The following is a 20,512-nucleotide window of genomic DNA, read 5'->3' as shown; positions in this document are numbered from 1 at the left end:
ATGTGTCACTAAACAGTCTTTTCGCATGTAACCCTACTGGGGGTGTGTTGATTAGTTTGACATATTTTTTCATTCAGTCAAAGACACTGACATGTAACTAATACACAAGAATGTAAAAAATACATTAGTCTGTCTTACTCAGATCCAGTATCATTTGATGACAATGGGAATATCTCAGTCTGCTTAATTACAAATGAGAAACATGTAATGATTTTTAATTTTTTTAAATTTTATTTAAATCCAAGCTAGTTAACATATAGTGTAGTAATGGTTGCAGGAGTGGAATTTAGTGATTCATCACTTACATATCACACCCAGTGCTCATCCTAATGAGTGCACTCCTTAGGGCCTGTCACCTTTTTAGCCCATTCCCCCCCACCTAACACCCTGTCAGCTACCCTCAGTTTGTTCTCCGTATTTAAGAGTCTCTTATGGTTTGTCTCCCTCTCTGTTTTTCACTTTATCTTTGCTTCCTTTCCCCTATGTTTATCTGTTTTGTTGCTTAAATTCCCCATGTGACTGAAATCATATGGTATTTGTCTTTCTTTGACTGACATTTCACTTAGCATGGAACATTCTAGTTCCATGCACATTGTTGCAAATGGCAAGATTTCATTCTCTTTGATCACTGAGTAACACTCCATTCTGTATATACACCACTTTTTTATCCATTCATCAGTTGATGGACATTTGGGCTCTTTCCATACTTTGGCTACTGTCGATAGTGCTGCTATAAACATTGGAGTACTTGTGCCCCTTTGAATCAGCATTTTTGTATTCTTTGGATAAATACCTAGTAGTGAAATTGTTGGGCTGTAGGGTAGTTCTATTTTTAATTTTCTGAGGAACCTCCATTCTGTTTTGCAGAGTGGCTGCACTAGTTTGCATTCCCACCAGCAGTGCAAAAGGGTTCCTCTTTCTTCACATCCTTGCCAACATCTGTTGTTGCCTGAGTTGTTAATTTTAGTGATTCTGACAAGTGTGAGGTGATATCTCATTGTGGTTTTGATTCGTATTTCCCTGATGATGAGTGATGTTGAGCATTTTTTCATGTGTCTGTTAGCCATCTGGATGTCTTCTTTGGAAAAGTGTCTATTCATGTCTTTTGTCCATTTCTTCTCTGGATTATTTGTTTTTTGGGTGTTGAGTGTGGTAAGTTCTTTATAGCTTTTGGATACAAACCGTTTATCTGATATGTCATTTGTAAATATCTTCTCCCATTCTGTTGGTTGACTTTTATTTTTGCTGATTGTTTCCTTCACTGTACAGAAGTTTTTATATTGATGAGGTCCCAATAGTTCATTTTTTCTTTCGTTTTCCTTGCTGCTGGAGACATGGCCAGTAAGAAGCTACTGCAGCTAAGGTCAAAGAGATTGTTGCCTGTTTTCTCCTCTATAATTTGATGACTTCCTGTCTTAATGCTTAGGTCTTTCATCCATTTTGAGTTTACTTTTGTGTATGATGTAAGAAAGTGGTCCAGGTTCATTTTTCTGCATGTCGCTGTCCAGTTTTCCCAACACCATTTGCTGAAGAGACTGTCTTTTTTCCATTGGATATTCTATGCTGCTTTGTCAAAGATTAGTTGGCCATACATTTGTAGGTCCATTTCTGGGTTCTCTATTCTGTTCTATTGATCTATGTGTCTGTTTTGGTGTCAGTACTATACTGTCTTGATTACAGCTTTGTAATACAGCTTGAAGTCTGGGATTGTGATGCCTTCAGACTTGGTTTTCTTTTTCAACATTACTTTGGCCATTAGGGGTTCATTTCTGATTCCATACAAATTTTAGAATAGTTTGTTCTAGCTCTCTGAAGAATGCTGGTGTTATTTTGATAGGGATTGCATTGAATATGTAGATTGATTTGGGTAGTATCAACTTTTTAACAATATTTGTTCTTCCAATCCATGAGCATGGAATCTTTTTCCATTTTTTTGTGTCTTCTTCAGTTTCTTCCTTAAGTTTTATATAGTTTTCAGTGTATAGATTTTTCACCTCTTTGGTTATGTTTATTCCTGGTATTTTATGGTTTTTGGTGCAATTGTAAATGGGATCAATTCTTCGATTTCTCTTTCTGCTGCTTCATTGTTGGTATACAGAAATGCAACAGATTTTTGTACATTAATTTTATATCCTGTGACTTTGCTAAATTCATGTATCAGTTCTAGCAGTTTTCTGGTGAAGTCTTTCAGATTTCCCATGTATAGTATCATGTTGTCTGTGAAGGGTGAAAGTTTGACTTCCTCCTTGCCTATTTGGATGATTTTTATTTCTTTTTGCTGTGTTATTGCTTAGGGTAGGACTTCCAACACTACATTGAACAACAGTGGTGGGAGTGGACATCCCAGTCATGCTCCTGACCTTAGTGTTTTCCCCACTGAGGATGATATTAGCTGTGGGTCTTTTGTATATGGCCTTTATGATCTTGAGATATGTTCCTACTATTCCTACTTTCTTGATGGTTTTTATAAAAAAGGATGCTATATTTTATCAAATGCTTTTTCTGCATCTATGGAGAAGTTCATGTGGTTCTTATGCTCTTTTATTCATGTGATGTGTCACATTGATTGATTTGTGGATATTGAACCATCCCTGTGCACACCTTGCACTTCTGGTCTGACACTGTGCCATCGGGCACCTCATCCTCGTGACTGGGCTTTTTCTCCTACTGGTTCTCCTCCCCGGCCCTGTTCTGCTTGGACACCAGCTGCGGCTCCTTCAGCTTGTGCATGATGAAGAGGTGCTTGGACAGCGACGGGTGCGATGTGTAGCCGGCACTGGTAGGAGGAGTCATCTGACTTGTGCTGAGGGTGAATACTTGTTCATGGTGAATAATTCTCTTTTTTTCTACCTTGTCTCTTTCTTTCTTTCTTTCTTTCTTTCTTTCTTTCTTTCTTTCTTTCTTTCTCTTTCTTTTTCCTTCCTTCCTTCCTTCCTTCCTTCCTTCCTTCCTTCCTTTAAGACAGGCAGGGAGGGGAAGAGAGGGAGGGAGGGAGAGAGATAGAGATAGAGATAGAGATAGAGATAGAGATAGAGAGAGAGAGAGAGAGAGAATCCCAAGCAGGCTCCTCACTGGCAGTGCAGAGCCTGATGGGGGCTCAAACCCATGAACCGTGAGATCATGACCTGAGCTGAAATCAAGAACTGAAAGCTTAACTGAATGATTCACTCAGGTACCCATGAATAGATCTTTTAATGTATTGTTGGATTCAATTTGTTGGAATCTTTTTGAGAATTTTTGCATCCATGTTAAATAGGGAAATTGGTCTGTAGTTCTCCTTTATAGTGGGGTCTTTGGTTTTGGAATCAAGGTAATGCTGGCCTCATAGAGTGAGTTTGGAAGTTTTCCTTCCATTTCTATTTTTTGGAAGAGATTCAAAAGAATAGATGTTAATTCTTAAATGTTTGGTAGAATTCCCTGAAAAGCCATCTGGCCCTGGACTCTTGTTTTCTGGGAGACTTTTGGTTACTGAATCACTTTCTTTTTTGGTTATGGGTCTGTTCAAATTTACTGTTTCTTCCTATTTCAGTTTTGGTAGTGATATGTTTCTAGGAATTTTTTCAATTCTTTCAATTGCCCAATTTGTTGGCATATAATTTCTCATAAAATTCTCTTATTATTGTTTGTATTTCTGTGGTATTGGTTGTGATCTCTCCTCTTTCATTCTTGATTTTACTTATTTGGGTCCTTTCCTGTTTTGTTTTGTTTTGTTTTGTTTTATCAGTCTGGCTAGGGGTTTATCAATTTTGTTAATTCTTTCAAAGAATTCAAAGAACCAGCTCCTGGTTTCGTTGATCTGGTGTTTTGTTTTTTTGTTTTTTATTTTTTGTTTTTTTTATAGTATTGATTTCTGCTCTAATCTTTATCATTCCCTTCTGCTGGTTTTGGGCTTTATTTGCTGTTCTTTTTCCAGCTCCTTTAGGTGTAAGTTTAGGTTGCATATTTGGGACCTTTCTTCCTTCTTTAGGAAGGCCTGGATTGTTATATACTTCCCTCTTATGACTGCCTTTGCTGCATCTCAGAGGTTTTGGCTACCATGTTTTCATTTTCATTGGCTTCCATGTACTTTCTAATTTCCTCTTTAATTTCTTGGTTAACCCATTCATTCTTTAGTAGGATGTTCTTTAATCTCCTAGTATTCATGGTCTTTCCAAATTTTTTCTTGTGATTGATCTCAAATTTCATAGCATTGTGATCTGAAATATGCATGGTATGTTATTGATCTTTTTGTACTTGATGAGAGCTGATTTGTGACCCAGTATGTGATCTATTCTGGAGAATGGTCCACTGTATTCTGCTGCTTTAGGATGAAATATTCTGAATACATCTGTTAAGTCCATCCAGTCCAGTGTGTCATTCAAAGCGATTGTTTTCTTGCTGATTTTCTGTTTAGATGATCTGTCCATTGGTGTAAGGGGGGTGGGTATTAAAGTCCCCTGCTATTATGGTATTACTATCAATGAGTTTCTTTATGTTTGTGATTAGTTGATTTATATTTTTGGGTTCTTTCGAGTTGGGGGCATAAATATTTAAATTGTTAGCTCCTCTTGGTGGTTAGACCCCTTAATTATGATATAGTGCCCTTCTTTATCTCTTAGTACATTCTTTGTTTTAAAGTCTAGTTTGTCTGATATAAGTATGTCTACTGAGGCTTTCTTTTGACATCCATTAGTATGATAGATGGTTTTCCATCCTCTTACTTTCAATCTGCAAGTGTCTTTAGGTCCAAAATGAGTCTGTTGTAGGCAGAATATATATATGGGTCTTTTTTTTTTAAATCCATTCTGTTACCCTATGTCTTTTGATTGGAGCATTTAGTCCATTGACTTTAGAGTGGTTATGGAAAGATATGAATTTAGTATCATTGTGTTGCCTGTAGAGTTAGTTGGTGTTTCTCATGATGTTCTCTGGTTCTTTCTAGTCTTTGTTTCTTTTGGTCTTTTTTGTTTTGTTTTGCTTTTTCAACATTCAAAGAGTCCCCCTTAAAATTTCAGGGCTGGTTTAGTGGTCACAATCTCCTTTAGTTTTTGTTTGTCTGGGAAACTCTATCTCTCTAATGAATTTTTGGAAGTGTATACTGAGGGATGCCTGGGTGGCTCAGTCAATTAAGCATCCAACTCTTGATTCAGCTCAGGTCATGATTTCATGGTTCATGAGACTGAACCCCAAGAAAGACTCTGTGCTGACAGTGTGGAGCTTGTTTGGGATTCTCTCTCTTCCTCTCTCTCTGCCCCTCCCTTCCTCTCTCTCTCAAAATAAATAAATAAACTTAAAAAAATGGCATATACTGTAAAATGTTAGATCATATTCTGAGCTCATGTTTTATCATCTGAGAATGGTATACATCAAAACAATGGCAGTGGTTAACTCTGAGTGGTATGGGGAGATAAAAGAGACTAGAAGAGTAGGTATTAATCCAAAGAGACTTTAGTCATATCTTTGATATTTAAGAGGCTGGATATATTATTTAAAAGTATTAGAAACAAGAGCATGACTTCCTCCCATGCTTCTCTGAAAGAGTTAACCTTCCCAATAGGTCAAACTTCATACTTCTTTATTATTTATACTCAACCTTTCCCATTTTTTGAGGAATGTTTATAAAACCAGGTATATTTACTCATAAAAAGTTCACCTAATCAAATACATGAAATTTCAATACATCAAAATATGATAAAAGCCAAACAACAAATACCAGTGTCACTGTTAACTGAACCCTTAGCCTAGGATGCCATCTAATGACCTGACATCCAAGGCTGAGTGAAGATGCCAATCTCAATCAAGGAATTAAACACGAGTAATGTGTTGCTTCTTTCTTAATATTCTGTAGATTTAAAAATACATGTAAAATAAGTTCTAGCAGTTTCTTTCCATACCTCTTCTAATGACCTTGTGCCTCACCCACCTTATAGAGTGTGAGCCCTTCTCTTTGAAGACTAAACTATATCAGACTAGCCTATATATACTCTACATGTCAATAACTCAATAACACAATGGGTGTAACTGCTTAAAAACAACTATGAGAATGCCAGAGAAGGCAAGGAGAACTATGAGAATGCAAAAAAGAAGAAAAAAAGACAAGAAATAAACAACAACTGCCCCCTACCACTCATCTGTCTATGTAATCTTTCCAGGATAAGGAATAGAAAAAAAAACTTGATCAGGAAGCTAAGTGTCCTGATGACAGAACTGACTGCCATCTCAGAGTTATGTGTCTGAACAATGCAGATAACATCTCTAGATCTCATTTTATATATACTTGATGGATAAATGGATAGGTAGGTAGGTAAATGATAGATGACAGATGATAGATAGATAGATAGATAGATAGATAGATAGATAGATAGATAATTTCAGTGTTTGGACTAGGTCCAAGGCCCATAGATGTATTTCTTTTTTTTAATGTTTTTTAATGTTGGAAAATCAGCATGGAAGAAATGCAATCTCACCCGTAGCCACAAGCTATACTCTTCATAGTATTGCATGATGATATCAAACATATCATCCAGAAAGCTTTTCAACATGGTTTTGTTGTTGTTGTTGCTGTTTGTTTTGTTTTGTTTTGTTTTTCTGTTTTCATGAGTTTGGTCATTCCTTGTTCTTTGGCCATTCCAATGACCCAGTGCACTAATTATCTGATCATTTGATAACAGAGAAGCATACACACTCCCTGTTGGGACACATGGAAATCCTTCCTTGTATAGCTTTGGCATCATATTATTGTCCATTTGGCTATTTGACTTTAATGCTATACCTATGCTCAAAGAATTTTTAAAGAAAGACTCTTTTGGTGGAAAGATCTTTGGCTTTAAGAAGTTCATATTTTTTTAATTTTTCTGTTATAGACTACCCTTTCATCTAGCATTCAAACTTCTTATCAGGTTGGAGATCAAGGTCAAGTTTTTTTTTTTTTCTTTCTAAAGATGACAGGTTTTAATCAGTAGTTACAGACTATTACCACGCCACCCCAGGAACATACATTTTTAGACTTCCTATCATGTGAAAAAGTTCGTACAGATGTTATTAAGCCATTTATGTACATAGAAGACCTATTCATTTTAGAAAGCCAGAGTTAAAAGTATCATGAAAGAAGATATGTGTGAACTATAGATATACTGAAAGTGTAACAAAAGAATTTCCAAAATTTGAGTTGATGTAGTGTTCTATCTCAACAGAACCTACTAATTTTTTCCCAAGAGTTAAACAGCTTGTACATAAACTATTTTCCAGTAATGTCACCCAAAGAATGAAAATAAATTACTTTTTGATTATTAGAAACAATCGCAGTGCTATTGATATTAGACAATTCCCCTTCCATATAAACACTTAAATATCTTCTATTCCCCAACATTTATCTAAATGATAAATGGATCACAAAGCACAAAAAGTGAACTCTATATAAAAGAACTCTATATAAAATGCAGAAATATATCTTATAATTACTTGTAAAATAATTTGAGTAGCAGTATTTTTAAATATAGAGACTGATAAATTATTTTAGATTTATAGATTTAGATAAATACAAATATTTAAATAAATACAGCAAGGAAATCATTTAATACCTTATATTTGAATGAAGATAGAATATTCTACAACTTTGAAGATGGTTATAATGAAGTAATTAAGCTATTTGTATTGAAATAAAATAATTTCTATGTAAAATATATATTTTGCCTACAAATAAACGTTTTCTAGGGGCATCTGGGTAGCTTAGTCTGTTGAATGTCCGACTCTTGATTTCAGCTCAGGTCAGGATCCCAGGGTTGTGGGATCAAGTCCCAGATAGGGATCTGCACTGAGCATGGAGCTTCCATGAGATTCTCTCTCTTTCACTCTCTCTCTCTCTCTCGCTGTCTCTCTCTCACTCTCTCTCTGCCCCTTTCCCCAACTCACGTGCTCTCTCTCTCCAAAATAGAGAAGAAAAAAACTATTGACTTGAACATTGGCTCAAAAAACTCCAAGACCTATTCTTTGAGATGAAAAAAAAAAAGCTCATATATTATCCTTTGATCTCAGTTCCATGATTTAATGAACACATGGAAGTGATACATGGAAATGAGTTGATCTTAGAGTGAGTGTCTCCAATTTTTGTCACCCCAGTTGTCTGGGCAAATGATATCCGTTAGTTTTTATATATATTAAAGAGAGGCCATTCAATTTGGTGTTATTTTCCTTAGGTCAGTGATACATTCATTCTAGTCCAAAGAACTCATTGTTTCCTTTGAGGGTGGCCTCTTCCATGTTATCACCCTTTGGCAGTGCTCGTACATTAACTCCCTTACGTTCTTTCTTCAGTGGTAAAATTGAATTAAAATTGTCTTAATAAGTGTAAGATAAAACTTAAGGCCACTTCTCAAACCTTAAGCTGTTAGCAAGTATGAGGCTAATTTATTTGTATGTGATAATGCTATTAAATTCATAAATTTAATTTATTACAAAATCTGCAACTACAGGGAAATGTATAAAAACCTTTTATAGATTCTACTCTAAAAGTTCTCTTTTTTCTATTCCTTTCTTTTATTTTGGACACTGAAGAAACATGATCAGTTTGGGAGAATCTTAACTTTCCCCTTGATGTCATGATGTAACGTCATCTTATTGTTGACTTTCCCCATTGACATTTTGCAACATACACTCATTGTGTTTTGACCAATAATAAATCAATCAACAATGCAGTAATAGAAACCAGTATTGTGCCCGCACACATGTAGCAAGGTGTGCTGAGGGTGCTGAGAACCAATTAAATAAAACTCACATGTACTAATTTCACTTCTACAGTGCAAACTGTTAATGCCTGCCAATCTTCAGAATTAGCTGATAGTTATTCAGCCTTATAAGGAACATTTATTTAAAAAAAATGCATATGTGGGGTGCATGGATGGTTCATTCCATTAAGCATCTGACTTTGGCTCAGGTCATGATCTCATGTGAGTTCAAGCCCTGCCTTGGGCTCTCTGCTGTCAGCACAGAGCCCACTTCAGATCCTCTGTCTGTCTGTCTCTCTCTGCACCTCCTGAACTTACACTGTCTCTCAAAAATAAATTTAAAAAATCTGCATATGCTACATTAATTAGAATCCAATACATCAATATCTTTAATTATGCATTACAATTAAAACTAATTTAGTTAAAATTAAAAAAAAATTGTGTAGACACAATATATATTGCTGAAAAGAGAACCATATAAACAGAAGAGTTTGGAAATAGCACTTTTGAAGTCTGTTGAAAACAATTAGCAATATAGGACTAATCTTAGAAAAAAATGAGAGTTGGAGAGAAGAGTGTACCTAATATTTTTGTGAGCTTTATTATGAACCAGGCATTACTTTAAGTCCTTTACATTTATTATTTCATTTAAACTATGTACAAGTATTATCCTCACTTCACAGAGGGAGAAACTGGGATGTAGAAAGTTTAAGACTTTTCCTAAAGTTTATACAGTTAGTTGATGACAGCAGCAGGAAATGAACCCAGCCATCTTACTTGGAAGCTTAGGGTACTGCAACCACACCATGGCAAAGACATTACCTCAGAGAGTAAATGGAGTTATTTTACATATTCACTGAAAGTAGAAGGAGGGGGAAGAAACGAAAACAATTAAAGAAATAGAACATTTAAAATGAGAAGATAATTTGAGAGAATGGAATAGGAAGAAAGATTCCTGAGCGTAACAATTGAACCTCTAGTTTTGCATATATATGAATGTAAGAAATACATGCTTACCACATGTCTCAGTCCAGAAACCTCAAAGTGGATTCTTGTACTTACAAGGTTCTTGTATAGAAAAATTTCCTCCATTTAAGCCAGACTTTGTGTTCTCTGTATTATCTACTAACATAAAGAACTGAGGGGCGCCTGGGTGACTCAGTCGGTTGAGCATCTGACTTCAGCTCAGGTCATGATCTCACAGTCTGTGAGTTCGAGCTCCGCATCAGGCTCTGTGCTGACAGCTCGGAGCCTGGAGCCTGCTTTAGATTCTGTCTCTGTCTCTCTGCCCCTTGCCTGCTCATTCTCTGTCTCTTTCTGCCTCAAAAATAAATAAAAACATTAAGAAAAAAATTTTTAAAAAGAACTGAGAATATTTTAATATTATAATATTAATTTATGCAAATATATTAATTTATTAATGAGAAATATTTTAATGTAAACATTAAAACAATTTTAAAAGCATATGTGTATGATGTTAATTTCAAGTTAAACATTTTTTTTAAATGTTTATTTATTCTTGAGAGAGAGAGACAGACAGACAGAGCATAAGCAGGAGAGGGGCAGAGAGAGAAGAAGACACAGAATCTGGAGCAGGCTCCAGGCTCTGAGCTGTCAGCACAGAGCCCAAAACGGGGCTCAAACTCATGATCCATGAGACCATAACCCAAACCAAAGTCGGACACTTAACTGACCGAGCCACTCAGATGCCCCACTAATTTCAAGTTAGCAGGGTACTATAATACAGAAACAATAATGGGTCTTTATTGTATATTAAAATTAGTATAATTTTTCTAGTACTTTTTCTGGTTATAATTTTATGATTTTTTTCACTCTTGAAAAAAATCAAATCTCCAAAGAACAAAATTACTTTCTGCCAAGTTAAGTTATAATTTTCAATATAGGTAAAGTGATTCAGTAACTTTTCTGCAATTATTTATTCAGAAATTTTTATTCCTTTTCAAAATTCTATTGTCACATGTCTTTTTTTTTGCTGATAATTGATTACACAAACTGACAATTTGGCCAGTTTTTCCATTCATAATATGTCTTGAGAAATATATTTCATATTCATGATTATGTGGAATATTATAATAAAAATGTTGGAATTAGATTGATATTGTTTGTAGCATTTTAGATAAAGGTATTCTGTATGAACAACAAAAATGCATGTTTAATTTTTTTTCATTTAATATTTCCTGGCTCTATGCCTTTAAAAGCAGCTCTTAAAATTTTCATATCCATTCTGAAACTTTACTGATCTTCATTAGAAGTTCATATATTGAGACCAGAATCTCTGTGAACGAATGTAATTATCTAAAGTGACAATAGGGGTGCCTGGGTGGCTCAGCTGGTTACATGTCTGACTCTTGATTTCAGTTCAGGTCATGATCTCATGGTTTGTGAGTTCAAGCCCCGCATCAGGCTCTGTGTTGATAGCGTGGAGCCGGCCTGGGATTCTCTCTCTCCCTCTCTCTCTGCCCTTCCCCTGCTTGTACTCTCTCTCTTTCAAAATAAATAATTAAAAATTTAAAAAAATTAAAAAAAATAAAGTGAGTATAAACACTGAGGAATTCATACCCAGTTAAGATGAACTAAGCTGTTCTTAATGATGAGAAAGAAGAAAAAAGTTTTGTTTTGTTGGTTATTTTTTTTTTAATGTTCCTCTTTTGCCTTTTGGGGATAATTAAATTCTTTCGATAAAATATATAATCTTTAGAGCTAAAATGCACAAAAAAGCTAACACAAGTATTGCCATTTTACTTATGATCAAAATAGTTCCAATGAGTTAAGTACCATGCCTATGGTCATACTACCACGGTGGTGGAGATAAACACCCTGGCCCATAGCCCAGGTCCTCACCACAGCACCATAAAGTTTCTCTTAAAGGGAAGAGACACAACAATTCTCATGAAGAAGGAAAAAGTACCACTGAGGTGCTCTAATGTTTTGTTGTTGTTTTTTAAACAAATTGGAACCACACCTCAATCCTGATCATACCTCCCCAACCGGAAAAGTATGGTCTTCTGAATCATCAGCAGTTGCACGTTGTGCCGTCCACTGCTTGGAGCTTCTCTATGCTATGAAGTATTAATAATTACTTCACTGTGTTGAACTGGCTGGCACAAAATTGATCATGTTCTTATCAGGCTACATCAGGACAGCAGATCTCAGTCAGTAAACCTGTAGGACTCGTTGCCTTTCTTGTTGCCAGTGACTCTTATTATTTTCCAGCCTCCCAGCCTTGACCTGGCTGATAGAGATCAGATGGTGACTGAATAGAAGCTGCCCCAGTCCTGGGTCCATGATGTACGCGTAAGTACGCAGCTTTTCTCAGTCAGAGTTATCAACAGGGACAGAGGTTCACAACTCCTGAGATGGGCAGGACAAACGGCTAGTGGATAGTGCTTTAAAACTAAGAGGTTTTTTTAAAAAAATGTGTTACTATATTTTCTGTTAAAGTTTTATTTTGTTGCTATGTTTAAATATAAGTTTTTTTTAAAACAAAAGGAGCCAATATGATCCTTTCTTTCTAAATAACAGAAATAGAAATGATATGCAGTAATATATTAACTATATTATATTTAAACATTTAGAAAAACCTATGCTTCAAAAAATAATCTATAATACAGTTTAGTTAATTTCTTTGGTATGATCAGTAGCTTGGAATAAATTTTTGTCTTATGCTGCTTTGTGAAGTATATTCTGGGAAAATTTGAAATATAAGAGGAGAGTTTATTGGAATTTCAATTTTTAATTCTAAATAATAGAAAGTATGGTAGCAGTAAGATTTATATATATATATATATGTAGGATGAAAATTAAAATTCATATATAAATATTATTGAATTAACAAAATCTAGACTATGTGACATTTGTCATGATAGACACATATATATATATATATGTATATATGTACGTATATATATACACATTTAGGTAATTTCAGGCTATTGTTTAACAGACTCAGAAATAAATAACTAATATTTTATGTGAGTGATTTCATTCAAACACCTGCTTAGTCTAACCTTGCTTCTCAAAGAGACTCTTGACCCCTCTACAGACACCAATTTCCCACAAGGTTTGCATTGACTGATGTTTCAGACTTAATCATGATTCTTTGATAATTATAATTGTGCAGTCATTTGATTTTGTCTTCAATGAAACATAGTACTTTAAGCCTGTAGGCTCTGGTGCTCTTAGATAATGAGTGTTCTTGCCCTTCCTAAATTACTCTAAAATAAAAGCATTAGCCTGAGGAAGACTGTCTATTTCATGCATAAAGCTTCTCCCCACAGGCCTTTTAAGGACAGCCTGATACAGCATATTATCTGTACTTTTTATTAAATATGAGAGGTGTACTTCTTATTAAATATGAGAAAGTATTATTTCTAATTCACCACGATAAGGACAGAGTAAGATAAAATGTGCAGTAGGAAAAATTAGTTTTGTATTTAATAAACATTCACAAATACATGCTATGCTCACAATTTCAGTTGTAAACAATTAACAAAGAACTTGAAGTTCTCCCATTCTCATTTTGCTCAGAATTGTGTAGTATGGCTTTTCTGTCAGCCTGGTTCCTCTCTTCCCAACTTCTGGTATCATCTCTGTTCACTCCTTTTCCCACTCTAAAAGTATCATTACGGACACATCAAATTTCTATATTGAAACCTCATCAACTCTGACCCAGAGTTTATAATTCTGAGGATTTTAAGTATCTTTTCTAATTGGATTCTATATCAGTATTATTTTTAACATGGATATTCTTTCAAAAATGTGGGCTGTGCCACAAAAGTAAGAAGGGTAGGTAGCAGGCTTATTGACTTCCTTAGTACAGGTATTTTGCCCATGGGCAAAGAGTCTGTCTCAAAGAATGAATGACTTAGATGCTATAGCTTCTTCACAGCAGCTCCGTCTTTCTCACTGTGGTGTAGTGGAAAGAGCACTAGCCTGACATTTAGATGTGTCCTAGATCCAGCTTTGGACTCATTGTCTGGACAAGTCACTTATCTCTCAAGACTTCATTCCCTTTATGTGTAAAATGTGAGGAGAGTTTACACTAACAGAAATGGGGGAGTAGTTGTCACTATTAATGGGACTAGAAATCATTTTTTGGTGGGTAAGCACAAAGCTATTTTATTTATTATTTGGCTTATTTTGATATTATTTATCTTGGGTTTTTTTCTTGGTTAAATTAAATAATTGTGAAGTAATATCTGATATTGGGGTTTTTGTTATATTTTTACCATATCATACCTAGTAAGTCTAGATATTGAATTGTGGAACTGTTGTTTTAGATACATGATTATGTATGTGTTCCATGCTATGATGCAGAACATTTCTTACTGTGGGTCATGGCAAAAAATATTTTAAAAAACTGCATTAGCCTTAAAGTCTTTTGAATTCCATGATTTCAAAAGTGTTAATAGCTAGTTAATATGGAGGACATTAACTTTCTTAAGGCACTAGAGAACCACTTAAATTATCCCAGAGTAGAGCTTTTCTTTTCACTAGTCCCTATAACTGGTGCCTCCCACAGGTGAGGCAGAGATGAGATATGGCTACCTGCAATATAGATACTTTAGTGGCAGGATGCCACACCCTGAGGGCACAATCTGACAAGTGTGGAAAAAAAGTATAAACAGAATGCTATAGGGATACCCACTCTATCTCATAAAGGCCTCTCTGAACATACAATGATTGAGTTTAGTCTAAAAAAAACCTTCAGAATCAGCTGGAGGAGAAGGAAGTCAGGATTCTGGACTGGTCAAACACAGCTCTTGCAAAGGTCATGAGACTTGACATACACTGGTGAATGGATGTTGGAAATTACCAGATGAAATGAGCAATTGGTCAGACGATGAAGGACATTTTGTGCCAGATGAAAATCACTGAGCTGTATTATGAGAGTTGAGTAAAACTTTAGGCATAAGGAAGGAATGACAAAATTTGCTATTGAGAACCATTCAAGTAGACAGAGCAGTCTAGGGGGGCTCTACTGGTGCAGTTGCAGAACTGCACATAGACACATATACACATGCACATGGACGCATATATACATGTGCATGAAGGGAACGGCAGGGAGACTGCCATGTACAGGTTGTTTCTTCTGTCTAAAATGAATGTTCCTTCCCACAGTTGATGAGATTCCATATCTTCCTTGAAGATTCTAATCAAAATCGCTGTGAATTTTTTCTTACTTTACATTTTATGTGTTAATTATTCCTGAAGCACAGCCATCCTATTAAAAACTCGCATAAACATTGTATATGCTACTGTTGTCACTTCTCTGTATGGTCAAGTATTTTACAATTATGGCCCCCAGTCAAACAGACAGCTTTCTATATTCCCAGTGCCAAACACATTGCCTGGCCCATTGGAGACCCTCAACATTAGTCTGGTGACCTATGATAACGTATGCCTAAAGCCAAAGAACAGAGACTGAGAAAGGAGGAACGGTTGGAGTCAATGAAAATTTCAAGTTTACTTTTCATTACATATCTATTCAAGAAGGCCTAGGAGATATTTGAGGTAGAGTAATTCAGAAGGCAAACAAAAAGCCAAACAGTAGAGAGAAGAAAACTTGTGGTGCTGATGGGGATTTATTATAAAAGAGATGAAAGCATCACATAATGCCTATAGACTAGATTTTAAAGTTTCATTTATTCATTAATTCAACAAATGCCTATTATTCTAGCTTATAGTGTACCAGTAGCACATTATATACACACATAATATAGACACATATATACATGTACTATATATGCATTGTGAGTAATCATCATGTTTGCATATATACACGTATCATATGCACATAAACGTACACATAGACACATACAGGAATCTGTATTGTGTTTGCAGTGTGTACAGTTGTTTGCAGTAGTCTTTAAAAAGGGTATTGTAGGTATTTACCCAAAGGATACAAAAATACAGATTTGAAAGGGTATATGTACCCCAGTGACTATGGAGAGAGGCCAACTGTCCATCAACTGATGAATGGATAAAGAAAATGTGGTGTGTATGTCTGTGTGTGTGTGTGTGCGTGTGTGTTTGTGTGTGTGTGTGTGTGTGTGTGTGTGTTGGAATATTACTCAGCCATCAAAAAGAATGAAATTTTGCCATTTACAATGATGTGGGTGGAACTAGAATGCATTATGCTAAGTGAAATGAGTCAATCAGAGAAAGATAAACACCATATGATTTAACTCAAATGTGGAATTTAAGAAACAAAACATATGAACATATGGGGGGAAATAGAGAAAAGAGGAAAACAAACCACAAGAGACTCTTAGTGATAGAGAACAAACAATGAGTTGATGGAGGGAGGAGGGTGGGGGATAGACTAGATGGGTGATGGGTACTAAGGGGGGAATCTGTTATGATGAGTACTGGGTGTTGTATGTAAGTGATGAATCACTGACTTCTATTCTTGAAATCAACATTGCACTGTATGTTAACTGAAACTTAAATTTAAAAACAGGATGAAAGAAAAATAAATAAAATTAACAAAAGGATGGAGTTAAAAAAAAGGATATTGTGTCTTTGGAGTACTGTGGGGTTAGATGTAGTAGGGTAATGGATGGATTTTTGGGAAAAATAGCAAGATGGTTTTCATGCTATTGAATCATATATTCATTATATGGTTTCATTATTTATGAAGCATTCAAACCCTTAGAATTTCAAGAATATTCACATCAAAATCCAAGTTGAGATGTCAATTCAAAAAGATATGAGAGAAGTTTTCATCTGCTGTTTTAGACTCTGTACATTATATTTTCTTCCAATAATGTATACAACTAAACTTTGACTTTTAACTGATTCCTTGTAGTTGCCAGTATTAAAATGTATTTGTCTTTGAATTATTTTACAAAGTTTTTAAGATTTTATAATTAATTGTTTATTACTGCTCACTATTTGAAAACAGGCTACTTTGAGGCATTCAGTAATTTACGTAACATTATCATTGGGTAAAAAGAGCAGCCCACAACTTTGGTATTTTATATAAAATGAAAATGAATTAATCTAAAATATAACTGTAGAACCTATACAGTAGTGTGATCTTTTAGTGGGAACCATATGAAGTTGCCCTTTTATAGGTTAAAAATGTCTGAGCCAGAAATTTCACATGGTTCAAACTACTCAAATCTCTTCCAAGTCTTATTTTGTTTATAAATACACACATATAAACACACATATAGAATGACTGACACAACTTTAAAATTCCATGATTTTAAAAAACTATGAAGACAACATTTGAAAAATCCTCCATACTATCTAAAAAACCACAGACTTGGATACTAGAATGTAAAACAAACTTGAACACACATCCCAAAAGGTGAGATAAGGTAGAGCGAGCTGACAAAAATTAACTCCTGGAAAAAAAAAATCCAGTGCAAAACAGAGTGTAGGGTGTATCTATACACTATTGTAAGCAAACAGGGGGGGAGAATCCAGTAATTTATTTAATCTACAAGGTGTCAACAACTCTTACATGTCCCCCTTTTACACCTGTTGACAGATTTTTGCATAATGCTCTGCACTGCTTCTGTTCATAATCAACCAGATAAACCGAAATAAGTAAAAGGACCTGAAATGAATGAGGTGTTTAGTACAACCTGGCAGTGTCAAGTCATAAGAGAAGCTATATAAAGCAAGAATCTACAGCTTTATCTTGATAAAGGTTTTTAAAGATAGATTAAAAATCAGGTCAGTTATGTTACTCCCATCTTACACACTCAACTCCTGATTTTGGTCATACGTGCAGACATGAACAAGTTGTCTGTTAAAGATAGTGTTGGGCATATTAGCCCAGACACCGCCTCGAAACTACGTCAGTGTTTTCATTTTATCTCTCCTCTCTACTATGTCAATGAGGCATTTGCTGCCCAATTATGTTCCTAACTTCTCCTCCCTCTTATCATTCATCCTTCCATAATCATTTTTCTCCTTGACGGTTACTTGCCTCTGATTATACCTTTACTTTCAATCTCAAACTTCAGTTGCTTTGGTGGTACTGGCCACCATTTCTGCTACTGGCAAGAGAGAGGAAAGATCAATGTATTATTCCATTCCGTATATATCATGTCACTTTTAAGAACATATTAACTCATGGGATATTGTGATTGGGTACTTGGGTTATCATCAGATAAAATGGTTCAGACAAGTACCATCACCTGTTCACATTTTTGATAAGGTTAACTGAAGAAATATGCCCTCTTTAGAGGAAAACATAAACTTAGAATCCTCACTTTTCATGATTCAGCTTTTTTGGAGCAACTACTTCTTGTTTAGGACCACTCCTGTGTCCTTCACACTTTGGTCCAACAAGAGCAGGAAAAATTTAGTCAGTATTTACTACTTCTTTAAAATTGGTAAAACCATTCATTTTCCTTTGTTGCTATTTATTTAACTGGTCAGCTGCCATCTTTCTCTTGCTGACAACAGCTTTTAAAAGAATATTAAACATTGCTTATAACAACCCTGTGGCAACAGGGAAGGATATAGCTTATTAGCTGAGAAAGACTTCGTTCACAAACTTCTGGATTTTGAATCAAATTTTTAGTAGTTTTGTGTACATCTATTTGTATTGTGTGATTTGTCCTGACTCTTTCAAGGCTCTCTATTAGTTGGAAATTTGCGTGGCTGAGGTAGAGTTGCAGTTTATTATCAAGGAACATAGCAAAGGCAACTGACTGTATTCTTACTACACAATTCTAATAAGCTAAGCTACGTACCCCTTTTATTAGTAAACTGGAATTCAGGTTCAAGGATCAACCTACATTCCCTCAGAAAAAAGTTTTTTAAGTGGATCAGGCACTCAGGGAGCACACTGCATATCTCTAAACTAATGAGGATAAAGGGTGCTAGATTCATGATTTCTTTCTGGAAATGATTTAATGCATTTTAAATAAAATGTAGTTTGATTCAAGACTGATGTATTAGTTGTTCTAGGTGCCTGAAATGGGATTTTCTGCTTCAATTATGTGTTACATATTCATTAGAGTAAATGAAATAAGCATTAGAGTGGAATCTACCTACCAGAATTGCATTTTCTTTGATTCATAAATTAATGTTGTATTTATAATACTTAATTGTTTAATAGCATAGGAGAAGATATATAGAAGCTGAATTCCAAATTCTGCAATATTTATAATGAAATATGGCTATTATTATTCACATAGCTATGAAATAAGCTTTTTTTTTTTTACTCTAATTCCTTTTCAGAGTTTTATCTGTGGCCAGATGTAATACCATGATAAGTCAATTAATGGACTTTCATGGAAATATAGAAGTAAATTCCTGTTGATTCATTTATAAAAATAGAAGTAGAATCTATCAGAATATGAAATTCAATAATGGAGTCCTACAAAAATGGAATCCAAACAAAATTTAATATTTACACTGTTTAAACTTTATACATAGTTTGTAGGATCTCTCTAAAAGTTCAGAAGTTCAAATCTAATTATTTTATGTGATTCCATAGCTACATAGTGTTTCTTTAAACCACTGGGACTTAGATTATTTTACTACAGCAATTAGTTCATTATCAGTGGAGGCACCTGGGTGGCTCAGTTGGTTAGGCCTCCTCTGACTCTTGATTTCGGCTCAGATCATGATCTCATGGTTCGTGAGTTCAAGCCCTGCTTGAGATTCTCTGTCTCCCTCTCTCTCTGTCTCCCCCTCTCAAAATAAATAAATACTTTAAAAATTTATCAATGAGCCATTTAATGTATACTCAGACCTTCAAAAAATAAAAAATAGCTGTTTGAAAAAAATACAAATCTAATGAAATAGCATTTGGGTTGCATGGTATTTTAGTAAATTCATCAATGATAAGGCAATTGAGCATTTGAGGGGAAAATTCTAAGAATGAGAAGCTCTTAAACTCTGTATCCAGTCGAACACTCTTACCTACTCATTACCTCTTTCACACATGACACCTCAGAAATGTGACAGAAAGATTCTGGGACATGTTAATTTTGTTTATTTAATATGCAGATTATATTAATTGCAAATGAGAACACTGTTGATGTGCTTTATCTAGGACATTTATATCTTAATCATACATCCTCCCACTGAACTGGATTGCAAAATACCATTGAAATACAAACCTTCATATCAATCATACAGGAAGCTAAGCAAAGAACATTGGCTGCTTACTGAAAGTAACTGCATTTTAAAAGTACATATACATGCATATATGCATTTATTTATTTTGCCAAAAACTGCAAATCAATAGCACATTCTGTTTGGTATCTGTGAGATATATATATATATATATATATATATATAAAACATTGCAAGTTCAAATTATTGTAACTAACAGCATTCTGTAACTATTTAGTCTTTGAATGGTAGACAACATACTGAAGGCTTTTTAAGATTGGCATCCAAAAATGTTTCACATCAACAAATACACAAAATATTTGTCAGGAGAGTGTATGCTTAGCAGTTTATGAAATTATTCAGTCACTATGACCATTTTAATTCTGTCCTCTAAGATATTCTCCCAAATTCAGTCACAAGTAGCAGAATGTGATTTCAATGGAAGCATATTATGCTGTGTTAAGTGAAGACGAGTAAAATTATTTTCGTTGAAACAAATGGAATTGAGTTAAAAAGAAAATTTGTTTTTATTAAGAAAGGGTGCTGGATTTTGTCAAAGGCCTTTTCTGCATCGATTGACAGGATCATATGGTTCTTCTCTTTTTTTTTGTTAATGTGATGTATCACGTTGATCGATTTGCGAATGTTGAACCAGCCCTGCATCCCAGGAATGAATCCCACTTGATCATGGTGAATAATTC

The 20,512-nt window shown here is 34.9% G+C and overlaps 1 protein-coding gene across 1 annotated transcript in view; it reads left to right on the top strand.

Annotated features, from left to right (window-relative positions):
* The first annotated feature begins 12,009 nt into the window (after positions 1 to 12,009).
* The window catches only part of LOC125922359 (transmembrane protease serine 11F), a 74,015-nt gene continuing 65,512 nt past the window's right edge, over positions 12,010 to 20,512 (top strand). Inside the window, exon 1 of the mRNA XM_049630022.1 lies at positions 12,010 to 12,017. Coding sequence (XP_049485979.1) covers positions 12,010 to 12,017 — 8 coding nt within the window. The remainder of the gene's footprint in view (positions 12,018 to 20,512) is intronic.

Source organism: Panthera uncia, chromosome B1 (genome assembly GCF_023721935.1).
Source record: "Panthera uncia isolate 11264 chromosome B1, Puncia_PCG_1.0, whole genome shotgun sequence".
Taxonomy (NCBI): Eukaryota; Metazoa; Chordata; class Mammalia; order Carnivora; family Felidae; genus Panthera; species Panthera uncia.
This window is presented reverse-complemented; position numbering and strand designations above follow the sequence as displayed.